Source organism: Hyperoodon ampullatus (genome assembly GCF_949752795.1).
Source record: "Hyperoodon ampullatus genome assembly, chromosome: 11".
Taxonomy (NCBI): Eukaryota; Metazoa; Chordata; class Mammalia; order Artiodactyla; family Ziphiidae; genus Hyperoodon; species Hyperoodon ampullatus.
In genome coordinates, this window is record NC_136924.1 from 55,713,093 (window position 1) to 55,731,869 (window position 18,777).

The 18,777-nt window shown below is 53.6% G+C and overlaps 1 protein-coding gene across 1 annotated transcript; it reads left to right on the forward strand.

The window, feature by feature from the left end:
* Positions 1-13,530: 13,530 nt before the first annotated feature.
* On the forward strand, positions 13,531-18,544 carry AQP2 (aquaporin 2; the record flags this gene model as incomplete). Its single annotated transcript, XM_079715668.1, has 4 exons — positions 13,531-13,890; positions 17,040-17,204; positions 17,627-17,707; positions 18,335-18,544. The coding sequence occupies 4 exons, from the start codon at positions 13,531-13,533 to the stop codon at positions 18,542-18,544; spliced, it is 816 nt and encodes a 271-aa protein (XP_079571794.1).
* Between the last annotated feature and the right edge of the window lie 233 nt (positions 18,545-18,777).

The following is an 18,777-nucleotide window of genomic DNA, read 5'->3' on the forward strand; positions in this document are numbered from 1 at the left end:
TTTGATATCCGTCCACAGCTTGCTGTGCAACCTTGGAAAAATCTTTCCCTCTCTGGACCTCAGGTGCATCCTCTGCAAGGTTGGAGGGGAGAATAGTTTCCTGCCTCTTCCCCACCAAAGACACCTTCTGTTATCTATCCCCACTCCCATCACTGCCATGGAGGACATGCTTTGAAAAATGTTGCTGACTGAGCAGACCACATGTAAGTAATGATTAATTTGTTTCCCCATTTCTTGTCAACAGAAGACCTATGGAGCAGACTCAGATCTACAGCAGATAGCAAGCGTGCCAACCAGGGTTGGTAGAATTCCAGAAATAAGCAGAGGCTCTTTATGGCTGAATTACTTGATGGCAACCTCATGTCGGGGAAATGTTCAGAGCCTGATGCACCCATTGAATTATAGCAAATTACTTGAGAAGCCCCATCTCCGCCTTTATGCAACCCTGGGCCCAGGAACCACCGACAAGGCACGCAGTCACTAACTTCCCTTCCACCTCTGATAAGCCAAGGGTCTGGGGGTTGGCCAGCTCCCGCCTAGAATGACCACAGAGTTGTGGAGTGTGGACCCCTCCCCTGAGTAGGGCCTCCTTCTCAACCTGACCTCAGCCCCCAACCCCACCGTGTGCCCTTTACTCCAGCAGGCCCCCTGCCCAGCCCCCTGCTGGACAAGTCCTCCCAGGCCCAGGGTTGGCTCACGTTGCTCTGGGGAGACTATTTGGGAACTGCTGATGAAACTTGAATTCCTGGAGCACTGTGATAATTGCCCTCTGCCACTCCAGGCAGCCACCACCAGTGTGGGGACGTAACTCCACTATTCTCTTCAGGGACATGGCTTGCGGCCTCCTTCAGGATCTGCCTCCTCCTCCAGTCTTGGCTGTTCAGAGCTCGGGCTCTGGGGTCTCACTCCCCTCCATGCACACCCAAGAGCTTTCTACTTTTCAGCCCTGTCCCCATTTCTGTCCATGACCAAGGATGGGATGAAGTCTGCTTGAGGAAAGGAATTGTGCTTGCTGTTGGGGAGAAGAACCACACACAGAATAAGTCAGAATCCATTTAGAGCTGAGGGCAGGGAGGGAATGAGCTTGGGGTGGGGAAGAATTTGGTCAAAGAGAGCTTCTTGGTAAAGGGGACTCATGCATGGATGTGGGGGAGGAGGGGGCAAAGCTATACAGAATGAGGTGTGCTGGGGGGTGGCACACTGCAGACTGGACAGTCTCCATGCAGTGAGACAGTCTCCACGCATGCTCAGATTCTGAGCAGTATGAGGGTGTGCGAGACCCCCAAGGGGTCACCTCTAGAGGGATGAAGTAACTGGAAATTCTCTAGGGTGATGAGTTGGGTGGGGGGAGAGGGATGCAACTAGGTAGGGGGTGGGGAGTGGTGTGCTGAGAGCTTGGAACCTGATATGAAGACATCTAGAAGCCTTGCCTGGGACAGATAACTAGATGGCCCATGTAGAACAACCCATCAATCCAGCATATGTTCCATTTCACTGTCTTTGAGACAAGGTGCTGAGCCTTTGTACCATGAGGTGTAGAGGGAATTGAGGGGTAAGGCCTGAGGTATCACCTTGGGATAAAGAAGTGCTTGCCTGCTAGTCCATCTGGGTAGGCTTCTTCGTGTTTTTGTCTTTTTTTAAAATATTTATGTATTTATTTATTTGGCTGTGCCGGGTCTTAGTTGTGGCATGCAGGATCTTCGTTGCTGTGTGAGGGATCTTTAGTTGCAGCATGTGGGATCTTTAGTTGCGGCACGTGAACTCTTAGTTGTGGCATGCATGTGGGATCTAGTTCCCTGACTAGGGATCAAACCCAGGCCCCCTGCATTGGGAGTGTGGAGTCTTAGCCACTGGACCACTAGGGAAATCCCTGGGTAGGCTTCTTGAAAGAGAAGTAATTTCTGGAAGAGCATGACAGATTGTCTTGTTACAGGAAACCATTTGAGCATGTGTTGTGGGCTGGTGCAGCTCTAGGAAATAGGGGTGAATAGCTGTGACCCCTGCCCTCCGGGAGCTGACATTGTTGTGGAGAAGGCAGATCATGGAAAACTCAACCCAGTAAAGATATGGAGCTTGAGAAAGGCTCTGATGGGGGTGGGAGAGTGCCTAGTTTCAGCTGTGTCTGAATTGCATTTTGACAGATGAACAGTTCTCCAAGGGGTGAAGCATGCACATACTCAGAGACTCAAAACATCCTGTGAGAATCTAATGAAAGTTATGGACCTTTTCTCAGAAACATACATACATGCTTCATGGATCTTGGAGTGGGAATCCCCAGAAAAAGCCCTGAGGCCAGCCAGAGCATGGCAGTGATCAAGGACTTTGATCTCTGGGACAGAGATGAATCCCAAGGAGAAGGACCCCAGCCAGGGCACAGCCTGCCCTCGGTAGTGGATGCCAAGGCGTGATTCTGGTAACATGGCCAGACCACTGGTGGGAGAGGGAACTGGGCTTCAGCAGGAGCTGGTTCCCTGAGACAGAGCTGTGTTGAGGGTATGGCCCACGTGGCTGTGGGGTGATGGTGGCGAACACCTGAGAAGGTACTTGGTGGTATTTCGGATCATGAAGGTGGGGGTCATGGTTAGCGCAGCACGGTGTGGAGATCAAGAACAGCACTTTCAGAGTCTAGCACACCTTTGTTTGAACCCCACGGATGGTTATCACCTCAAAGATGGCCTGGAACTCAGCCTTCAACAGTGGTCTCTGGGGGGCTGGGAGGTGTGGAGGGTCAGCGTCACCCAGGGAGTTTCTCAAAGTATATGTGGTGCTCCCACTCTCACCACTACATAATTCAGACGATATGACCTCTGGGAAGTTGGCAATTGCATTGTGAAAAGCTTTCCAGGTAATTCTGATCCATCCCTGACATTTTGTCCTTCTCCCCCCAAAAAGCTACCCAGAAAGGTCATTGAAAAAAGAACATGACACTGTTCCTAATTCAACCAACTAGCCCATTCATTCAACATATGTTTATTGCACTTCTGCACAGGGCCAGGCCCTGGGCCAGGTGTTGGAGACCCAAGACCCAGCTCTTGTACCAGCCATGGTGGGGAAGACAAGCCAGAGCAGAGACATCACAGTGTTGTGAGAGCTCTGTGATAAGGAAAGTCCCAAGTACTCTAGGAACACCCAGGAGGGGCAGTCTTGGTTCATCAGGGAAGGCTTCCTGGTAGTAGGCCAGGGCCAGGAGCCAGCCAGGAGGGTGGAGAAGAAGCCACCTGTGCACGGCCTAGAGGCAAGAGAGAGCAGAGGTGTTCAAGGAAGTACAAGTAATCCCAGCATGGTCTGTGGAGTGAGAGAGGAGGCCGGAGCCACCAGGGGGTTGGAATTGATCCTGCAGGCAATGGGGAGGCACGCAGTGTTCTGAGGGAACTGTCTGGGGGCCGAGGTTACCCTGGTGAATTGATGGGCCTGGAGAGAGAGGTCCCTGGGGTCATGGGTGGATCTGTTGTCTGCTCTGGGGATCTCAGCAAGAGATGCTGAAGGCCCGAATGAAGAGTGTCCATGGGGCCAGAGACCAGGGGCTGGAGTCTGCAGAAATGCCACCCCCGCCGTGGCTGACCCCTTCTGAGAGGCACGCTATCCCCTCCACACCACCCCCATGCAGCAGGGGGCTGCGGAGGGGATTGTTCTGGAAACCTTGTGTCTGGCCTCATCATCTGAGCTGTAAGTCCATGTGGCCGTCCAGCCTTCCCCTGCGCCGCTTCCTCTTCCCTCTCTCCCTCTCCAGTCTTTCCAGAATCCTCTGACGAGCCTTCCTATTTCCTCAGCGTTGTCCTTAACACTTCCACCTCCTGGAAGCCCAGCTCTCCTCCCGTGTAAGGACATCTGCATCTGTGCTGTTCGTGAAGCCGCCCAGTTCCAAAGGCCTTCACGTCCCCATTTCCCTCAGTCATTCCCACAGCCACAGCCTGGAGGCTGTCTTTCCTGAAACACCTGAACTGTTCAAAGCTTCAACCCTCCACTTGCTGGTCACGGCCCTCTGACTCCCTTCTTCCCGACTACCTGTCCCAGGCTCCCACCCACCTAGACCTCCAGCCCCCCGCCCTGCCTCTACCTTCCCCACACACCCAAGACCCTCTGGCCTCCACACCCTGCCCTGCCTGTGTCCCCACCAGCTGCCCGTCGCACCCACCCAGCACCCCCTGGGCCAGTAGAGCTGGCTGCCTTCTTGGCTGCCACCCTGGGCTGCTAAACCACCATGGAGACCATGGCCTCTTACCTCAGACAGGCCCTGTCCACTGCCCGCACCAGCCCTCTGTCTGCTCTGCACTGCAGCTCTTTCAAACCTGCTCTGGTTCCCTCTCGCCTCTACCTCTCCCAGTCTCCTCATTCACAGCTGACCTTCCTCTTCATTCACAAAGAAAGCAGAGGCCCTAAGATGGGAACTGCCTCGGGTTCCTGCTACCCCAGCTGCACACTGCAACACCTTGCACGCCCCAGCTTTCTTCCTCCTGAAGCATGGACCTCCCCGCTCGTGCATAGGACCAGCCTGGGGTCTGGGGCCCAGCTCCGCCCTCATCCTTGGGCATGGAGGTCTCTGTCATCCCCTCCCTCGTGCCTCTCTCCAGCTGCCCATTTCCCCCCAGCTCCTCCCATGATCATGGAAACCCCCTCTGTCCTCCCCTCCTGTCTCACCTCTCCTTCGGTCCCCCCACTGGCTCTCTTACCCACCCCAGAAGCACCTCAACATCATTTCTCCCCAACCTGCCTCTCCTCCAGTGCTCCCCATCTTGGTAAAGGGCAGCAAGACCCAACCAACTCCACACCCAGAGTCATTCTGTACCCCTCCCTCCCTTGAGCCCACATTCCAGCACCCACTGAGTCTCCTCCAGGCTCCTCTTTAATATCCTCAGAATCCATCATTATGCTTCTGCGATGTGTCAGGCTCCTCCCATGCAAGTGCTTGGCCCATTATTCATTCGGGTATTTGCTCAATACACATTTCTTGGAAAGCTCATCCTGTGCAGCATTGACTTGACTCAAGTTCCAACTCAGACAGTGGTCCCATTTTGTACCTGACCCCTCTCATCCCAATACTAGTAATTGACCTGAACTTCACCCTTTTTGACCAACTCTGTCTCACCTCCTGAGCTGCCTGAGAGTTTGGCTGCTCCTCCTCATGCTGCCACCCTGTTTCTGTTGGCCTCATCCTGCCACCCTGTCAAGTGGCACCCTGAGGCATCGTGGTGGTTAGGAAGGCTTGGTGGTGGCAGTGGCAGTGATGGGGAAACCATCTGAGATGGGGCTGGTGGGGATAGTGACCCTATTAGAATTCCCTTAGGGACATTTACTGATTTATGCACTCAATAAATATTTATTGAGCATCTACAATGTGCCAGGTACTGAGCTAGGCTCTAGAGATACATCAAGGAGCAAAAACACATAGGTTCCCCCCTCTCTCCAGGAGCTTACAGTTTAGTGAGGGAGATATTCATCATATAAATGTCACAATTATGATGAAGACAAGTGCCTCACCGGGGTGGCACATGGTGCTCAAGTATGTTATAGGGGGGCTTGGTCCTCTCTGAGGAAGTGACGGTGCAGCTGAGATCTGAAGGATGAAGATGTGTTAACTAGGAGAAGAGAAAAGGGATGAGCAGCCCAGGTAGAAGGACCAGCATGTGCAAAGGCCCTGGGAGGAAGCAGAGACAATGCATGGGACAGGAAGTCCGCACAGAACACACTTTTGTTTTTTAATCGTAAAATAACATAACAAAAAATTCACCATTCGGACTTCCCTGGTGGCGCAGTGGTTAAGAATCCGCCTACCAATGCAGGGGACACGGGTTCGAGCCCTGGTCCGGGAAGATCCCACATGCCACAGAGCAACTAAGCCCGTGTGCCACAACTACTGAGCCTGTGCTCTAGAGCCCACGAGCCACAACTACTGAGCCCGCGTGCCACAACTACTGAAGCCCGCGCACCTAGAGCCCATGCTCTGCAACAAGAGAAGCCACCACAGTGAGAAGCCCACGCACCGCAACGGAGAGTCACCCCCGCTCGCTGCAACTAGAGAAAGCCTGCACGTAGCAGCAGCAGCAGCAGCGAAGACCCAACGCAGCCAAAAATAAATTAATTAATAAAAAAAAAATTCACCATTCGACTCTCTCAAAGTGTACAACTGAGTGGCACTTAGTAAATTCACAATGTTGTGCAACCACCGGTCTCTTGTTCCAGAACATTTCACCGCCCCAAAAGTAAACCCTGTACCCATTAAGCAACCACTCCTCATTCTTCTCTCTCCACCCCGTAGCCCGTGGCAACCACTCATCTACTTTCTGTCTCTACAGATTTGCCTATTCTGGACATTTCATATAAATGGAATCACATACTTTGTGATCTTTTGTGCCTGGCTTCTTTTACTCAGCGTAACATGTATACGTTTCATCCATGTTGCAGCAGGTATCAGTACTTCATTCCTTGCTATGGCTAAGTCATATTCCATTGTATGGATATACTGCATTTTGTTTATCCATTCATCTGTTAATGGCCATTTGGGTCGTTTCCACCTTTTGGCTATTGTGGATCACGTTGCTATGAACATGTGTGTCCAAGTTTCTGTTTGAACACCTGACTTCAACTCTTTTGGGTCTAAACCCAGGAGTGGAACTTTGGGGTCATATGGTAACTCTGTGTTTAACTTTTTGAGGAAGAGCACACACTTTTTATTACATTCGTCTGACATGACTTAAATTCAAGCTGTGGTGGTAAGACGGGGTGAAAGTAACATGGGAGAGTAAGCACTGTTATTTTCCAATATTGACAATTTCTTTCCATCTCTTTTCAGGTTGCTTAAAGTGGAGGAGAACAGGCAGAGAGGCGCCGTCTAATTAACTGCCCGTATGGTCAGCCCTGCCAGGTCAAGGATCTCGGTCTGTTTTTTCCCTGACGTATCTCAGAGCCTAAAACACTGCTTGGCACATGACTGGTACTCAATAACTATTTGTTGCATGAATAATTAAATACAGTGAACTGCTTTAACTGCCCTAAAACCCTGAGAAAACAGACATTCATCAGCTAGAACCAAGGAGGATGAGCCCACATTGCAGCCCAAGGCGGGTGGTTGGGTGAAGAAGGGATTCTCCAGAGCCACAGCCCTCAGCCCCTGGGGAAACCTCAACTGGTATTTTTGAACACTTGCTATGTGCAGGTACTTTTACATTTGTTCACTGGGAAGCTTGGAAAGCCTGAGTGGCTTTGGACTCCACAGACAGGCCACCTACGAGGTGGACCCAGAATCCACCCCAGGCTGCTGGACATCAGGTCTTGCTCCCTTGGTGCGCACAGTGGTCCCTCTGTCCCAAGGCCAATGTTCATCCCTGAGCAGGCCCGGGGCTGTGGTCAGCTGGGGGGACTCCCAAGGGTGTCTCAAGCCCGCCATGGAGAGTACTCAGTTCTCCCTTCCCCCAGCTGAGGCTGGAGGGAGGAGGGAAGGATGGCAGCAGAGCGTGTGAATTGGAGACTGATATTGAATTGCAGCAAAATGAGCAGAGGATTAGGTGCCCCACCTGGACCCACCCCGGGAGAATACTAAGACCTGGACCGGCTCTCATGAGAAGCTGGCAGGCCCAGTACCAGGCGGAATCGTGGTTGGATGAGCAGGGCTCATGAGGCAGGTGGCTGGGCCCACAGGCCGGAAGGTACCATTCGTTTGGCTGAGGTCTTCCTCTCTTGGGTCCTCCACCCCCAGGCTGGGCATCCTGCATTCACAGAGTTCTTCTTGAGTTCTGGGGGCAGAGCTGGGGGATCAGAGCCAGGCTGAGATGCTATCCCAGGTCCCTGCCTTCAGGGAAAGCAGGGAGAAGGGGGATGGGAACACTCACAAATACCCAGGATTCTGGGGAGTGGGGTGGAGAAGCTGCCTTGACCGAGTAAGTCTGGGAAGGCTTCCTGGAGGAGGATGAAGGGTGTGGGACTGGGTTGGGATCCAGGAAGATCTGAATTTGAATTATGGCTTAGTTACTTCCTAGCTGTTTGACCTTGGGCAGACAGTTCATTCTACAAACATTTTTATGAGTGTCTACACCAGGCCAATCACATATTAAGCATTGGGCCTACAAGATGAATACGATACAGTTCCTGTTCTTGGACTTGACCAAGTCATCCTGGACAGCATGATCCGTGACGTCACAGAGGTGAAGCAGAATACTGTGGGGCGGGGGCAGAGGAAGCGGCAGCCAGCGTAATGTTCTTGAGCCTCCCTTACCCTAATCTGTACAACGGGGTTGGTGCCCACGTGCTCACATAGCTGAGATGACTGGTTGAGAGAAGCTGTGTGAGCCTAGCTCGGTGCCTCGCACACTGGATGGGCGGGTCAGTCCTCGAGGAGAGATATGAGGCTGACAGAGGCAGAGGTCTGGGAGGGACACAAGGGGGTGTGACGCCAGGGTAGGAGGAAGGCAAGGCATGATGGCGTGCTGGTGGGGAGAGAGGCCCTGCCCAGAGCCCAAACAGGGCCCTGCAGGTCCCCCAGTCGCTGGAGCCATGGATGCTGGAGGCAGGCACCATGGGGCCAGGGTGGCTTAGCTGCAGCTATTCTGAATGGGAAGTCAAACAGGCTTGGGTGACCTTTGCAAGCAAGGCACTGCCCACAGCCCTTTCAGCTCGTTACTACTCCCTAATCTGGCAATGAGCCCAGCACGGCCTGACCCTCGCATTCTCCACTCCCCTCTCTCCCTGTAGGACAGAGACACCAGCTCTCCCGGGTCTGCTGGCAAACCCTTCCCCCTCTGCCCTCCAGCCCTGCAGGGAGGACCCGCTCCCCCCACCCCAGGGAGGGTGCTATCGAGGTACCCTTGGCTCTTTGGGGCCTCCAGCCTGGCCAGCCTTCCCCAGATGTGACGGGGGAGGCAGCCGGGGAGTGAGAGGAGTTCAGTCAAGGGAAGAGCAGTAGGTCCTCCTCCTGGCTGGTCTCCCCTCCTGCTAGCGCCCACAGTGGCTCCCAGATGCCCGGCTATGCAGCAGCTTTATTAACATGGCTGCCGGGCTTCTCCATGCTGCAGAGCTGTATGCGACCCCATTCGTCAGCTTGTCCAGCCCTCAGCCTGGTGCACCAGCTCCTGCCACAGCTTCCCCGGTGTTTGCTCAGCCTTCATCGGACTCCTCCAAGAGCTCGGGAACTCACTACCTCACCAGGCAGGGCTATTATTAGAAAGGCCTCCCTGCCCCTGCGCCTCTTACTCACACCCAATCCTCTTAAATGAGAATAAGCTTGTTCCTGACCCCTCCTCACCCCACCAATGCTCTCTTCCCCATTGAGAAAGCGATTTCCAGCCAGGATCAAAAACAGTGTTTTGGGCTTCCCTGGTGGCGCAGTGGTTGAGGGTCTGCCTGCCGATGCAGGGGACACGGGTTCGTGCCCCGGTCCGGGAAGATCCCACATGCCGCGGAGCAGCTGGGCCCGTGAGCCATGGCCGCTGAGCCTGCGCGTCCGGAGCCTGTGCTCCGCAATGGGAGAGGCCTGCGTAGTGCAAAAAAAAAAAAAAAAAAAAAAAAGTGTTTTGCAAACTGTGAGTGGCAACCCGTTAGTGGGTCATGAAGTCAGTTTAGTAGTTGTTACCTAAATGAGGTTTTTTAGTGAAATAGAGTAGAGGAATTTAAAACATCACATTTAGGAAATATTGCTTTGTGAAATGTTAGTTTTAGTTATCTGTCTCTTTCTATCTACTGAGATAATGTTTATGGGTTAGGATATCAAATGTATTTCTTCCTGCAGGTCTCAGTTACAAAGGTTTGAAAGTCACTTGCCTGGAGGAAGAGTTAGCCACGAGAAAATGGTGGTGACACCTGTCCCAGGCAGAGGGAACAATGCGTATCAGGGCCCCAAAATGAAGGAGGTGGTCTGGCTTTGTCTTATGGGCAGTGGGAGCCGTAGGGTGGCCAGGTAAGGTCCCATCTTCTTCATCTCTGGGTCCCACCCCACGGGCGCGAGGGAAGTGGCAGGAAGCTGTCTCTGTGTCTCCTCAGGAGCTTGATCCTGTGACCTTCCTGCCTCTACCTGGGCCTCGGCTGTCAGGACTGCCTGGCCTTTGAGGACGAAGTCAGCCAACCATGGGGGCAAAAGCCTGCATTTCTGAATCAGACAGGTATGTATTTATAGCTTGTCTCAGCTCTTTACCAGCCTTGCGATCTCAGGCAACTTTCATAACCTCTCTGTGCCTCAGTTTCCTCCAGTGTTAAATGAGGCTAATAAGACTCATCCCCAAAAGTCCTTGTGAGAATTTAGTTTGAAACCCAGGTGTCCCCAGGCCTTCAGTCCTCTGGGTTCTCTCTTTGCTTTCGCATAGAATAGGGTTGTCAGATTTAGCAAATAAAAATACAGGATACCCAGTTAAATTTCAATTTCAGATAATGAGTAATTTTTCAATATGAGTATGCTCCAAATATTGCTTTGAATATACTTATGCTAAACAATTTGTTATTTCTCTGAAATTCAAATGTACCTGGGCATCCTGCGTTTTATCTGGCAACCCTACATAGAAATCCAAAGGCTCGCATTCCATCCCAGAACTGCGTGGATCTGACACCCTACAGTACTTTCCAGGCTTCCCGAAGGGGCCAGAGCCGCAGTCTCCCAACCCCTCCCGTCAGCTGCTGCCTCCGGTTGCTCTTTTCACTCTGTTCCACTTCGCCCGACTGCAGATCTGCCCTGTCCCTTCTCCCTCCTTCCCCAGAGTTCCAGCCTCATGGGCTGGGGTGTGTGACCCACTTTTACCGACCTCGTGGGGAGAATGGAAGGCACTTGCAGTTCGGCTCAGAGCAGGAAAAACACCTCACGTCATCTGTCAGTCAGCACCAGTCCTGAATTCTGTCACTGTGCTCCCACATGGGGCACGCTCACTGGCCCAGCTCCCCACAGACACCCTCCTCCTACCTCTGCTTTTCCAGAGTCTCGGCCCCCTCCTTCAAGCCACCAGCAAACAACACACAAATCCCCACTTCTTTAGTATTCAGAGTCCTTTAGCCTTCTTTCTCATTTCTTTCCTATCTTGATTATTTCACAGGGTGGGTATGAGGTAGGGATTCACTTTCACAACTAAAAAAGTCCTCTTAAAGTCAGACTCCTGAGAGTTCCCTGGCGGTCCAGTGGTTAGGACTCCGTGCTTCCACTGCAGGGGTCACGGGTTCGATCCCTGGTCAGGGAACTAAGATCCGCAAGCCATGTGGCGCAGTCAAAACAAAAACAAAAATAAAAGCAAAAAAACCCCGTCAGACTCCTGAGATTCTAATTCCGCCTTCCCACTTACTAGCTGTGTGGTCTCAGGAAAGTTATTTAACCTTGCTGTCTCATTTTCCTCATCTCATAAAAAATGAGATGATAATTTTAGCTCAGGGACTTCCCTGATGGTGTAGTGGTTAAGAATCCACCTGCAAATGCAGGGGCACGGGTTCAATCCCTGGTCTGGGAAGATCTCACATGCCGTGGAGCAACTAAGCCCGTGGGACACAACTACTGAGCCTGTGCTCTAGACCCCGTGCGCCACAACTACTGAAACCCGCGCGCCTAGAGCCCATGCTCTGCAACAAGAGAAGCCACCGCAATGAGAAGCCTGCGCACCGCAATGAAGAGTAGCCCCCGTTCGCCGCAACTAGACAAAGCGTGCACACAGCAATGAAGACCCGACGCAGCCATAAATAACTAAATAAATAAGGGAAAGCACAGCCCAAGTAGGGGCCCAGTCATGGTTGGTGCCCTCCCCTCCTTCCACACTTGGGTCCAGACCAGAATGTGGGCAAGTCACAATCTCTCTGGACTTCATGCTGTAATCTGTAAAATGGGATCCATAGGCTAGATGACCTCTAAGATCCCGCTGGGTTCTAAATGTATGATCATGTGACTGAATGACCAACATACACATACACAAATTTGGGCTGGGGGTTAATGGGCTACAGAGAGAAGTCATGACACCACTTTTGGGTGTATCGGGAGGTAAGAGATTTTACACTTGACCAGGTTAGGGGAGATCCTGCCCAGAATCAAGGGTCAGTGGGCCACTTTCTCTCTCAAGATCATGAACACTTTGACCAAAGAGGAAAGACCAGAAAGGCTGTGTGGCTCATCCAAGGGCACACAGCAACACAAGGGGCTCCACTCTTCAGTCTCCAGTCACTCTCAGATTTCCATTCCTGGGACTGTGACTTGCCCAGGGACCTGCTGGACAGGAGATAGAGCAGGGCCCAGAGCCGGTCCCCTTAGTCACACTCTGAGCTTGACCCCGCCTTTGGGTCCCAGGAGAGGGAGCAGGGTTGGCAGGATTAGAGAAGTGCGATGGAATGGGGCCGGGGGGATTCCCAGACCTAAATGTCTCTAGACCTCGGGACAGAGTGGCATTGATGGCAGGAGGTGGCATTGCCCAGATGCTGGGCTGAGTGGGCTCTGAGGCCAGAGGGTTGCTTATTGCAGCCTCCCTGAGCCTGCACAGCTCACTGCCCCACAAAAAAATGTCCTCCCCCTGTGACCTGGGTGGCCCTGAGCTCCAGGGTGTGCCTAGAGCCTGTCACAGCTTCTGGGACCCTGACATGTGAGTTTGGGGAGTCGTGGTCTCCACCTCAGAGTATTAACAATGTTATTAATACCAGGTGATACCAATTGATAGCTTGCTGTGGGCCAGGCGCAGCTCTGAGCACTTTCTATGCATGAATTCACTTACTCCAAACCCCAAGCCCATGTACGTTTATTATCCCTTTTAAATCACAGAGATGGACCACGGAACGGAAGCCCGCAGCTTCCTCAGTCGACCCCAGGTTGACTCCATCACCCAAGGCCAGGGTCCCAATGCCTCTGAAATCACCCCCTGCCTCCAGGCTATGGGAACTACTATTTGGCTGGGGTTTCAGGGAGCGAGTGAAGCTTAACGACTTATGGGTGATTGACTGCAAGAAAGCGAGCACAGAAGAGACACAAAACATTTATGCCTTGGAAGGTTCACGTCACATCAACCAGTTATTTTCCATTCCCTGCAAGAAAGAATAATTGGAGGTGAGACAGCAGGAAGAACTTCCCAATCACCAGAAGGGGTAGCGTTGACACCCTGTCTCATGGTCAGTTTTGTAAGGTGTTGCCCCTGCCTTGGCCAACAGTTTGAATCAGAGAGAGGGGTTTGGCCGTGCAATCCCCTAGAGAATCCCCCTAGGACGGGGGCGGTGGGGGCAGGGGAGGCCCTGGGGCAACAGCCATGGGGTAACCAAGGGAACAAACACGGAAAACTAGGGGACGTCAGTCCTTATCTGGAGCTCATTAATGGGGAACATTATTCAGCTGTGAAGTCCAAGATGGGGTGATAGGCATGCTGCAGGCAGGGGTGGAGAGTGGGGGCAGGAGGCGGCCATAGGGGAGAAGAGGTATTGGCCCAAAGTCCACCTCCATCTCACGTGTCCAAAACCAGGCTGGAAAAACCCTATAAATGCCCATGACCAGCCTCCCCAGAGACCCTGAGAGAGAAAGAGAGAGAAAGACGGGGAGAGAGAGAGAGCCGCAAGCTTCCCGTCCCTGAGACCACTGGGCTAGCCCACTGAAGTCTCCACAGCATGTGGGAACTCCGATCCATAGCCTTCTCCAGGGCGGTGTTTGCAGAGTTCCTGGCCACACTCATCTTTGTCTTCTTTGGCCTCGGCTCAGCCCTCAACTGGCCACAGGCCTTGCCCTCTGTACTGCAGATTGCCATGGCCTTTGGCCTGGCTATTGGCACCCTGGTGCAGGCTCTGGGTCACATCAGCGGGGCCCACATCAACCCTGCCGTGACTGTGGCCTGCCTGGTGGGCTGCCACATCTCCTTTCTCCGAGCTGCCTTCTATGTGGCTGCCCAGCTGCTGGGGGCCGTGGCCGGGGCCGCTCTGCTCTCTGAGATCACACCACCAGACATCCGAGGGGACCTGGCAGTCAATGTTGTGAGTAGCCAGAACTTTGTCCTTTCCACAGGGGCAGATCCTGGGGAGTCTCTTATAAAGGATGAGAGGGGAGGGACCAGATCTGGGTGAGGGTCTGGGTGGGGAGAGAGAGAGAGAGAGACTGAAAGAGAGGGAGGGTGGGCGTATGGGGCAGGGGCAGAAATTCGAGAGCCAGGAACACAGCTGCCGTAGGAGAGTCAGGGCAGAAGGAACAGTAATGTCAGAGCAGAGGCTGGATACACACGGGTCTACTGTACCTTCTGTCCTGAGCCTCTTGGAGGAAGAGCAGCATCAAGGTTTCTGTTGACTTGGTACCTGCATTACAGAGAGGGCTGCGCTAGGACGCGGCAGAGGACAGGGTCCCAGAGCAGACATGCTTTACGAGCTGGGAGGAACCTCAGAGGGCTAGTCCCCAGCATCTTCTCGAGGGAAGAAGACCCAACATTTCTTCGGCATCTACTGTGTGCAGGCCTCACAGCAGGGGGTCCTCAAGAGCCACACGTTGATACCTCACAACAGCCTTCGAGGGAGGGATGAGAAGATCCATTTCTTAAGGTCGCGGAAGCTGAGGCTCAGAAAGGGGAAGTACCAGACCCAGCCTTCAAACCCAGGCTTGACTCCAAAACCCAGGATCTTTCCACCCCAAAAACGTCCCCTCCCTGAGCCACCACCTAAGCCTTGTTTTGCAAACAAGGAAACTGAGGCTCAGAGAAGGGAAGCGACAGGCTAAAAGTCCTACAGTTTGTCAATACCAGAGTAAGCACCAGAACCCAGGACAAAGCTAAAGGGGCAAGGTCTCTCCAGACCTCGGAGAAGGTCCCCAGAGCCCACGAGCTAACTGCTGATTCCATGAACAGTGGCTAATTGGGAGCCTTGGGGACTTTGGGAGCTGAGGGTGACGCTGCAGCCCCTTCCCCCTCCCCAGCCTCCCCCTCTCCCGGGTCTGTGAAAGGCCTGGGCATCTCAGGGCATGGGTGGGAAGGGACAGCCTGTGCTCCCTCAACACAGCTCTTGCTCCATCCCCCATCCCAAGCCAAGAAGGCAAGTGCCTCTTTTGTGCCTCAATCTCCTGCATTTCTTGGCCTTCTCTATCCCTGGGCCACTGGATAAGAGCTCTGATGTCTCTGAAGAGTCCTGCACAGTCTCTGTGGCCATCCCCTCCTCTGCACAGGTGGCCTTCCTCATGCAAGGGGCAGGGGTATCCCAACTGGAGAACTTCTCTCTTCTTCAAAATGGAAAATATCATTAGGCTGGGGGCTCAAGGTGGAGAAAAGGCGAGAGTGGCCATGGTGGTGGACAGACTGAGAAATCTGACCATTTCCATTGAGAAGGAAATTAGTTCAGTCTGCAGCAAGATGAGGTGTGGTTAGACTGAGAGAGGAACTTCCTGAGAGCATGGCCAAGAAAGTCTCAAGAATGTGTGGTTGGGGAACCTCCTCTAATAGCAGGGCAATGGGAGGGCTAAGGGACCATGAGGACACGGCCTCCTGCTCTCCCATCATCTCACAGTTGACTAGGGCCCTCAGAAGGGAAGGGTCTGAGGAGGCCCCCCCAAGTTACTGCTCAGCATTTACCATCTTGAGGGACTGGGGAGAACCTTCCTGGCTGGAATGGGGCAGCAGCGGGACTGACTTGTCCTGAGGCTAGTGAGAGCTAGTTGACCCCCATGGGTGTCCCCAGTGTCCTCTGAGGTCACTGGAAAAGCCAGTCTGTCCACCAAGAAGTTACCATTGATGCACATCTGCTTCGTGCTAGGCCAGATTTCATCTCGTTCTAGGTACAACACTGTAAGGTGAATTCTGTGATTCTCCACCCTGAGTGGTAAACTGAGGTTCATCATTTAATTGGCTCAAATCACAGAACCAGTGTCAGCACCTGGAAGTGGATCCAGAGCTGTCTGACACCAAACCCACATCCACAGTGTCTCCCTTAGATCCACTGTTTACCAGTGGGAACGGAGCTGGGGTTCTGCCCTTGTCGTTTCTGTTTCTCAGACAGTCCTCCAGGATCCATTCTGTTATCCCAATTTTGCAGAAAGACAAACTGAGGCTGAAATAAGTAGGGCCCCACAGCAAGTCAAAAGCGCCAAAGTGTGTGCCTTCAAAGCTCTTCACTGCCGCCCACGATAGGCTCTGACATTGGAAGACCTGGGGGGGAGGGGGGCATGGGGGGTGGTTGAAGTTCGACCCTAGAGAGACCCAAGGGTGCCAGCTTGAGGGCTAGGACCCGGGGTTGGGGTTCAGGGCCTGGAGAAGGATTGTGGGAGCTCAGAACTATCACAGCTCCACCCAGGGCAGTGCCCAGAGAGGGCAGGATGTAGGGCATAAGATGACAAAACCCAGAAAGAAATCCAGCACTGGGTGCAGCCCAGTTATGAAATCGCCTTTTTGCTCAACCCCAAGTTCTCTTGTTACCCAAGGCAAGGTCTGCTGGGACCATGGGCACCCCACATGGGGTGACGAGGCACCAAAGTACAGGGCTCCAGCACCCCAACCTCAACCTCTGGAGGATGTGCGGGGAGCCAATCCACAGGGCAAAATTGAGGCCTGAAATGCAGTATGGAACAGGCAAGGTCAAAGGGAACAGGCAAAGGTTAGAGGAAAGAGCTGTACAATGCAGTGACAGAAGGAAGGGGCACACTAGCGCCATCCCCAGAGCCAAGACCCTAGATCCTGTTCCTGAGAGCCCCTTGACCACAGGAGGAAAGACCGCAGGCCTCTCGTTACACCAGTATCTTATGGCTTAAACAGAGAGGAAGGTCTTCCTATTACCTGGCCTAAAGCTTCCTGCTGCAATCAAAACCTCTTCCTTCCTTGTTCTTCAGGAAGCAGAAATTATGGATCTCAGCATCCTTTTCCTTTCACATTGCAGGCGCACAACCCCAGCTCCCAAATCTAATGGGCTATGGAGTCAGTTTCCCTACATCTGGCCTGGGGACCACAAGCAGTTGTAGGGTCCATCCCCCTGCCTTTGTGCCATGGCCCAGGAAGGAGCCATCAGTAGTTTGGACTAAGGTGGCTGGTGAGCCCTGATGTTCTGGATTGCTGCCCGGAAGCCTATCTGGAGCTTTGACTGCAGGTGGGCAGGAAGATGGCACCAGTGTGGGGAGCATGCTCAGTGTGTCCCCCCCACCCCCCCTCTGTCCCCAGCTCAGCAACAACTCGACAGCTGGCCAGGCCGTTACTGTGGAGCTTTTCCTGACCTTGCAGCTGGTGCTGTGCATCTTCGCCTCCACGGATGAGCGCCGTGGAGACAACCTGGGTACCCCCGCCCTCTCCATTGGTTTCTCTGTGGTCCTGGGCCACCTCCTCGGGGTAGGTCATGGCCACTGGTTCCAGTCTCCCTGGAGGGAGAGACACACAGACCTACCGCAAGGAAAGAGACACACAGACACTCTAGAGACGGATACACAGAACGCCCCAAAGTGAGAGCCACAAAGACCCGAGAGGGACAGATACACAGAACTCCCAAGAGGGAAAGACACAGATACACAGAACTCCCAAGAGGGAAAGACACATGGACACACCCCAGAGGGTTTGACTCCCATATACCACAAAGGGACAGATATCACTCCAGCTTCAAATGAATAGCGAACCCTGTAAATATAACATGAACTCCATTGTCCATCGCATGGACTCCCTTTAGGCTTAGGTCAAGCACTGGAGAGAGGCACAGAGACTCCCCCCGGCCCCTTCCTCCCCTCCCTCCCCTCCCTGACCCCTGCCTCCCATTGCAGATCCATTACACTCGCTGCTCCATGAATCCTGCCCGCTCTCTGGCTCCAGCTGTGGTCACCGGCAAGTTTGACAATCACTGGGTAATGGCTGAAACCTCCCTGCCTTCCCCTCCCCCAGAAACCCATCTGGCTGGAAGAGCTTGGGGTGGGATCAGCAAACCCTCCACAGTCCTCCTCTTGGGGCCCCGTGGAGTCTTGGGTCCACCATTCAGGTCTGACGCCAAAGACTCTGTTTCCGCATCTGTAAATGAGGATAAGAGCAGTTGTTGCTTTGGCTTTTTGTAAAGATTAAGCGAGGTAACTGGTGTAAAACAGATGACGCAGTGCCTTAGAACTCGATAAATGGTAATATTTATCCTACATAATACATTTCTATTATTTAGCACTTACCTAGTACTTAGTATGTGCCAGGACTTCTTCTAAGTGCTTTGCAAATATTGACTCATTTAGTTTTTCACAAGAACTCCAGAAATTACGTCTTATTATAGTGAGGAAACAGGCAGAGAGGGTAAGTAACTTGTCCAAGTTCACCCGGGCAGTCGGCTCCAATTCGCACCATTAGCCCCAATTAACAAGTCTTCCCAGTTGCTCACTAGTCATTGATAACTACGCCGACACGCATTTGATTACATTCACCGCGTGAGGCCCCCTTTCAAAGGGACGGGGGAGAGGAGCACTCCCGCGAGCCGCCCTCTCGCTCGCCCCCAGGTCTTCTGGGTCGGACCCCTGGTCGGCGCCATCCTGGCCTCCCTCCTCTACAACTACATCCTGTTCCCGCCCGCCAAGAGCCCGTCGGAGCGCCTGGCCGTGCTGAAGGGGCTGGAGCCCGACACCGACTGGGAGGAACGCGAGGTGCGGCGGAGGCAGTCGGTGGAGCTGCACTCGCCGCAGAGCCTGCCTCGGGGCAGCAAGGCCTGAGCGCCCGGGCCGGGCTCGGGGGAGCTCGGGGGAGCGCCCGCCACCCCCGCCGGAGCCCCTCTCCCCAGGTGCGAAGCCGGCCCCCGGTGCAGAGTAGCTGCTTCCAGGACGTGCCGAGGCCAGGGCGGGGACAGCGGTGAGCGTGGCAGATCCCTCGCCTTGAGGCTGCGGGGCAGCGAGTAGCCGAGTAGTCGACCCCGTGGCGCCTTGCAGGGAGCTGGGGACTTGGGCAC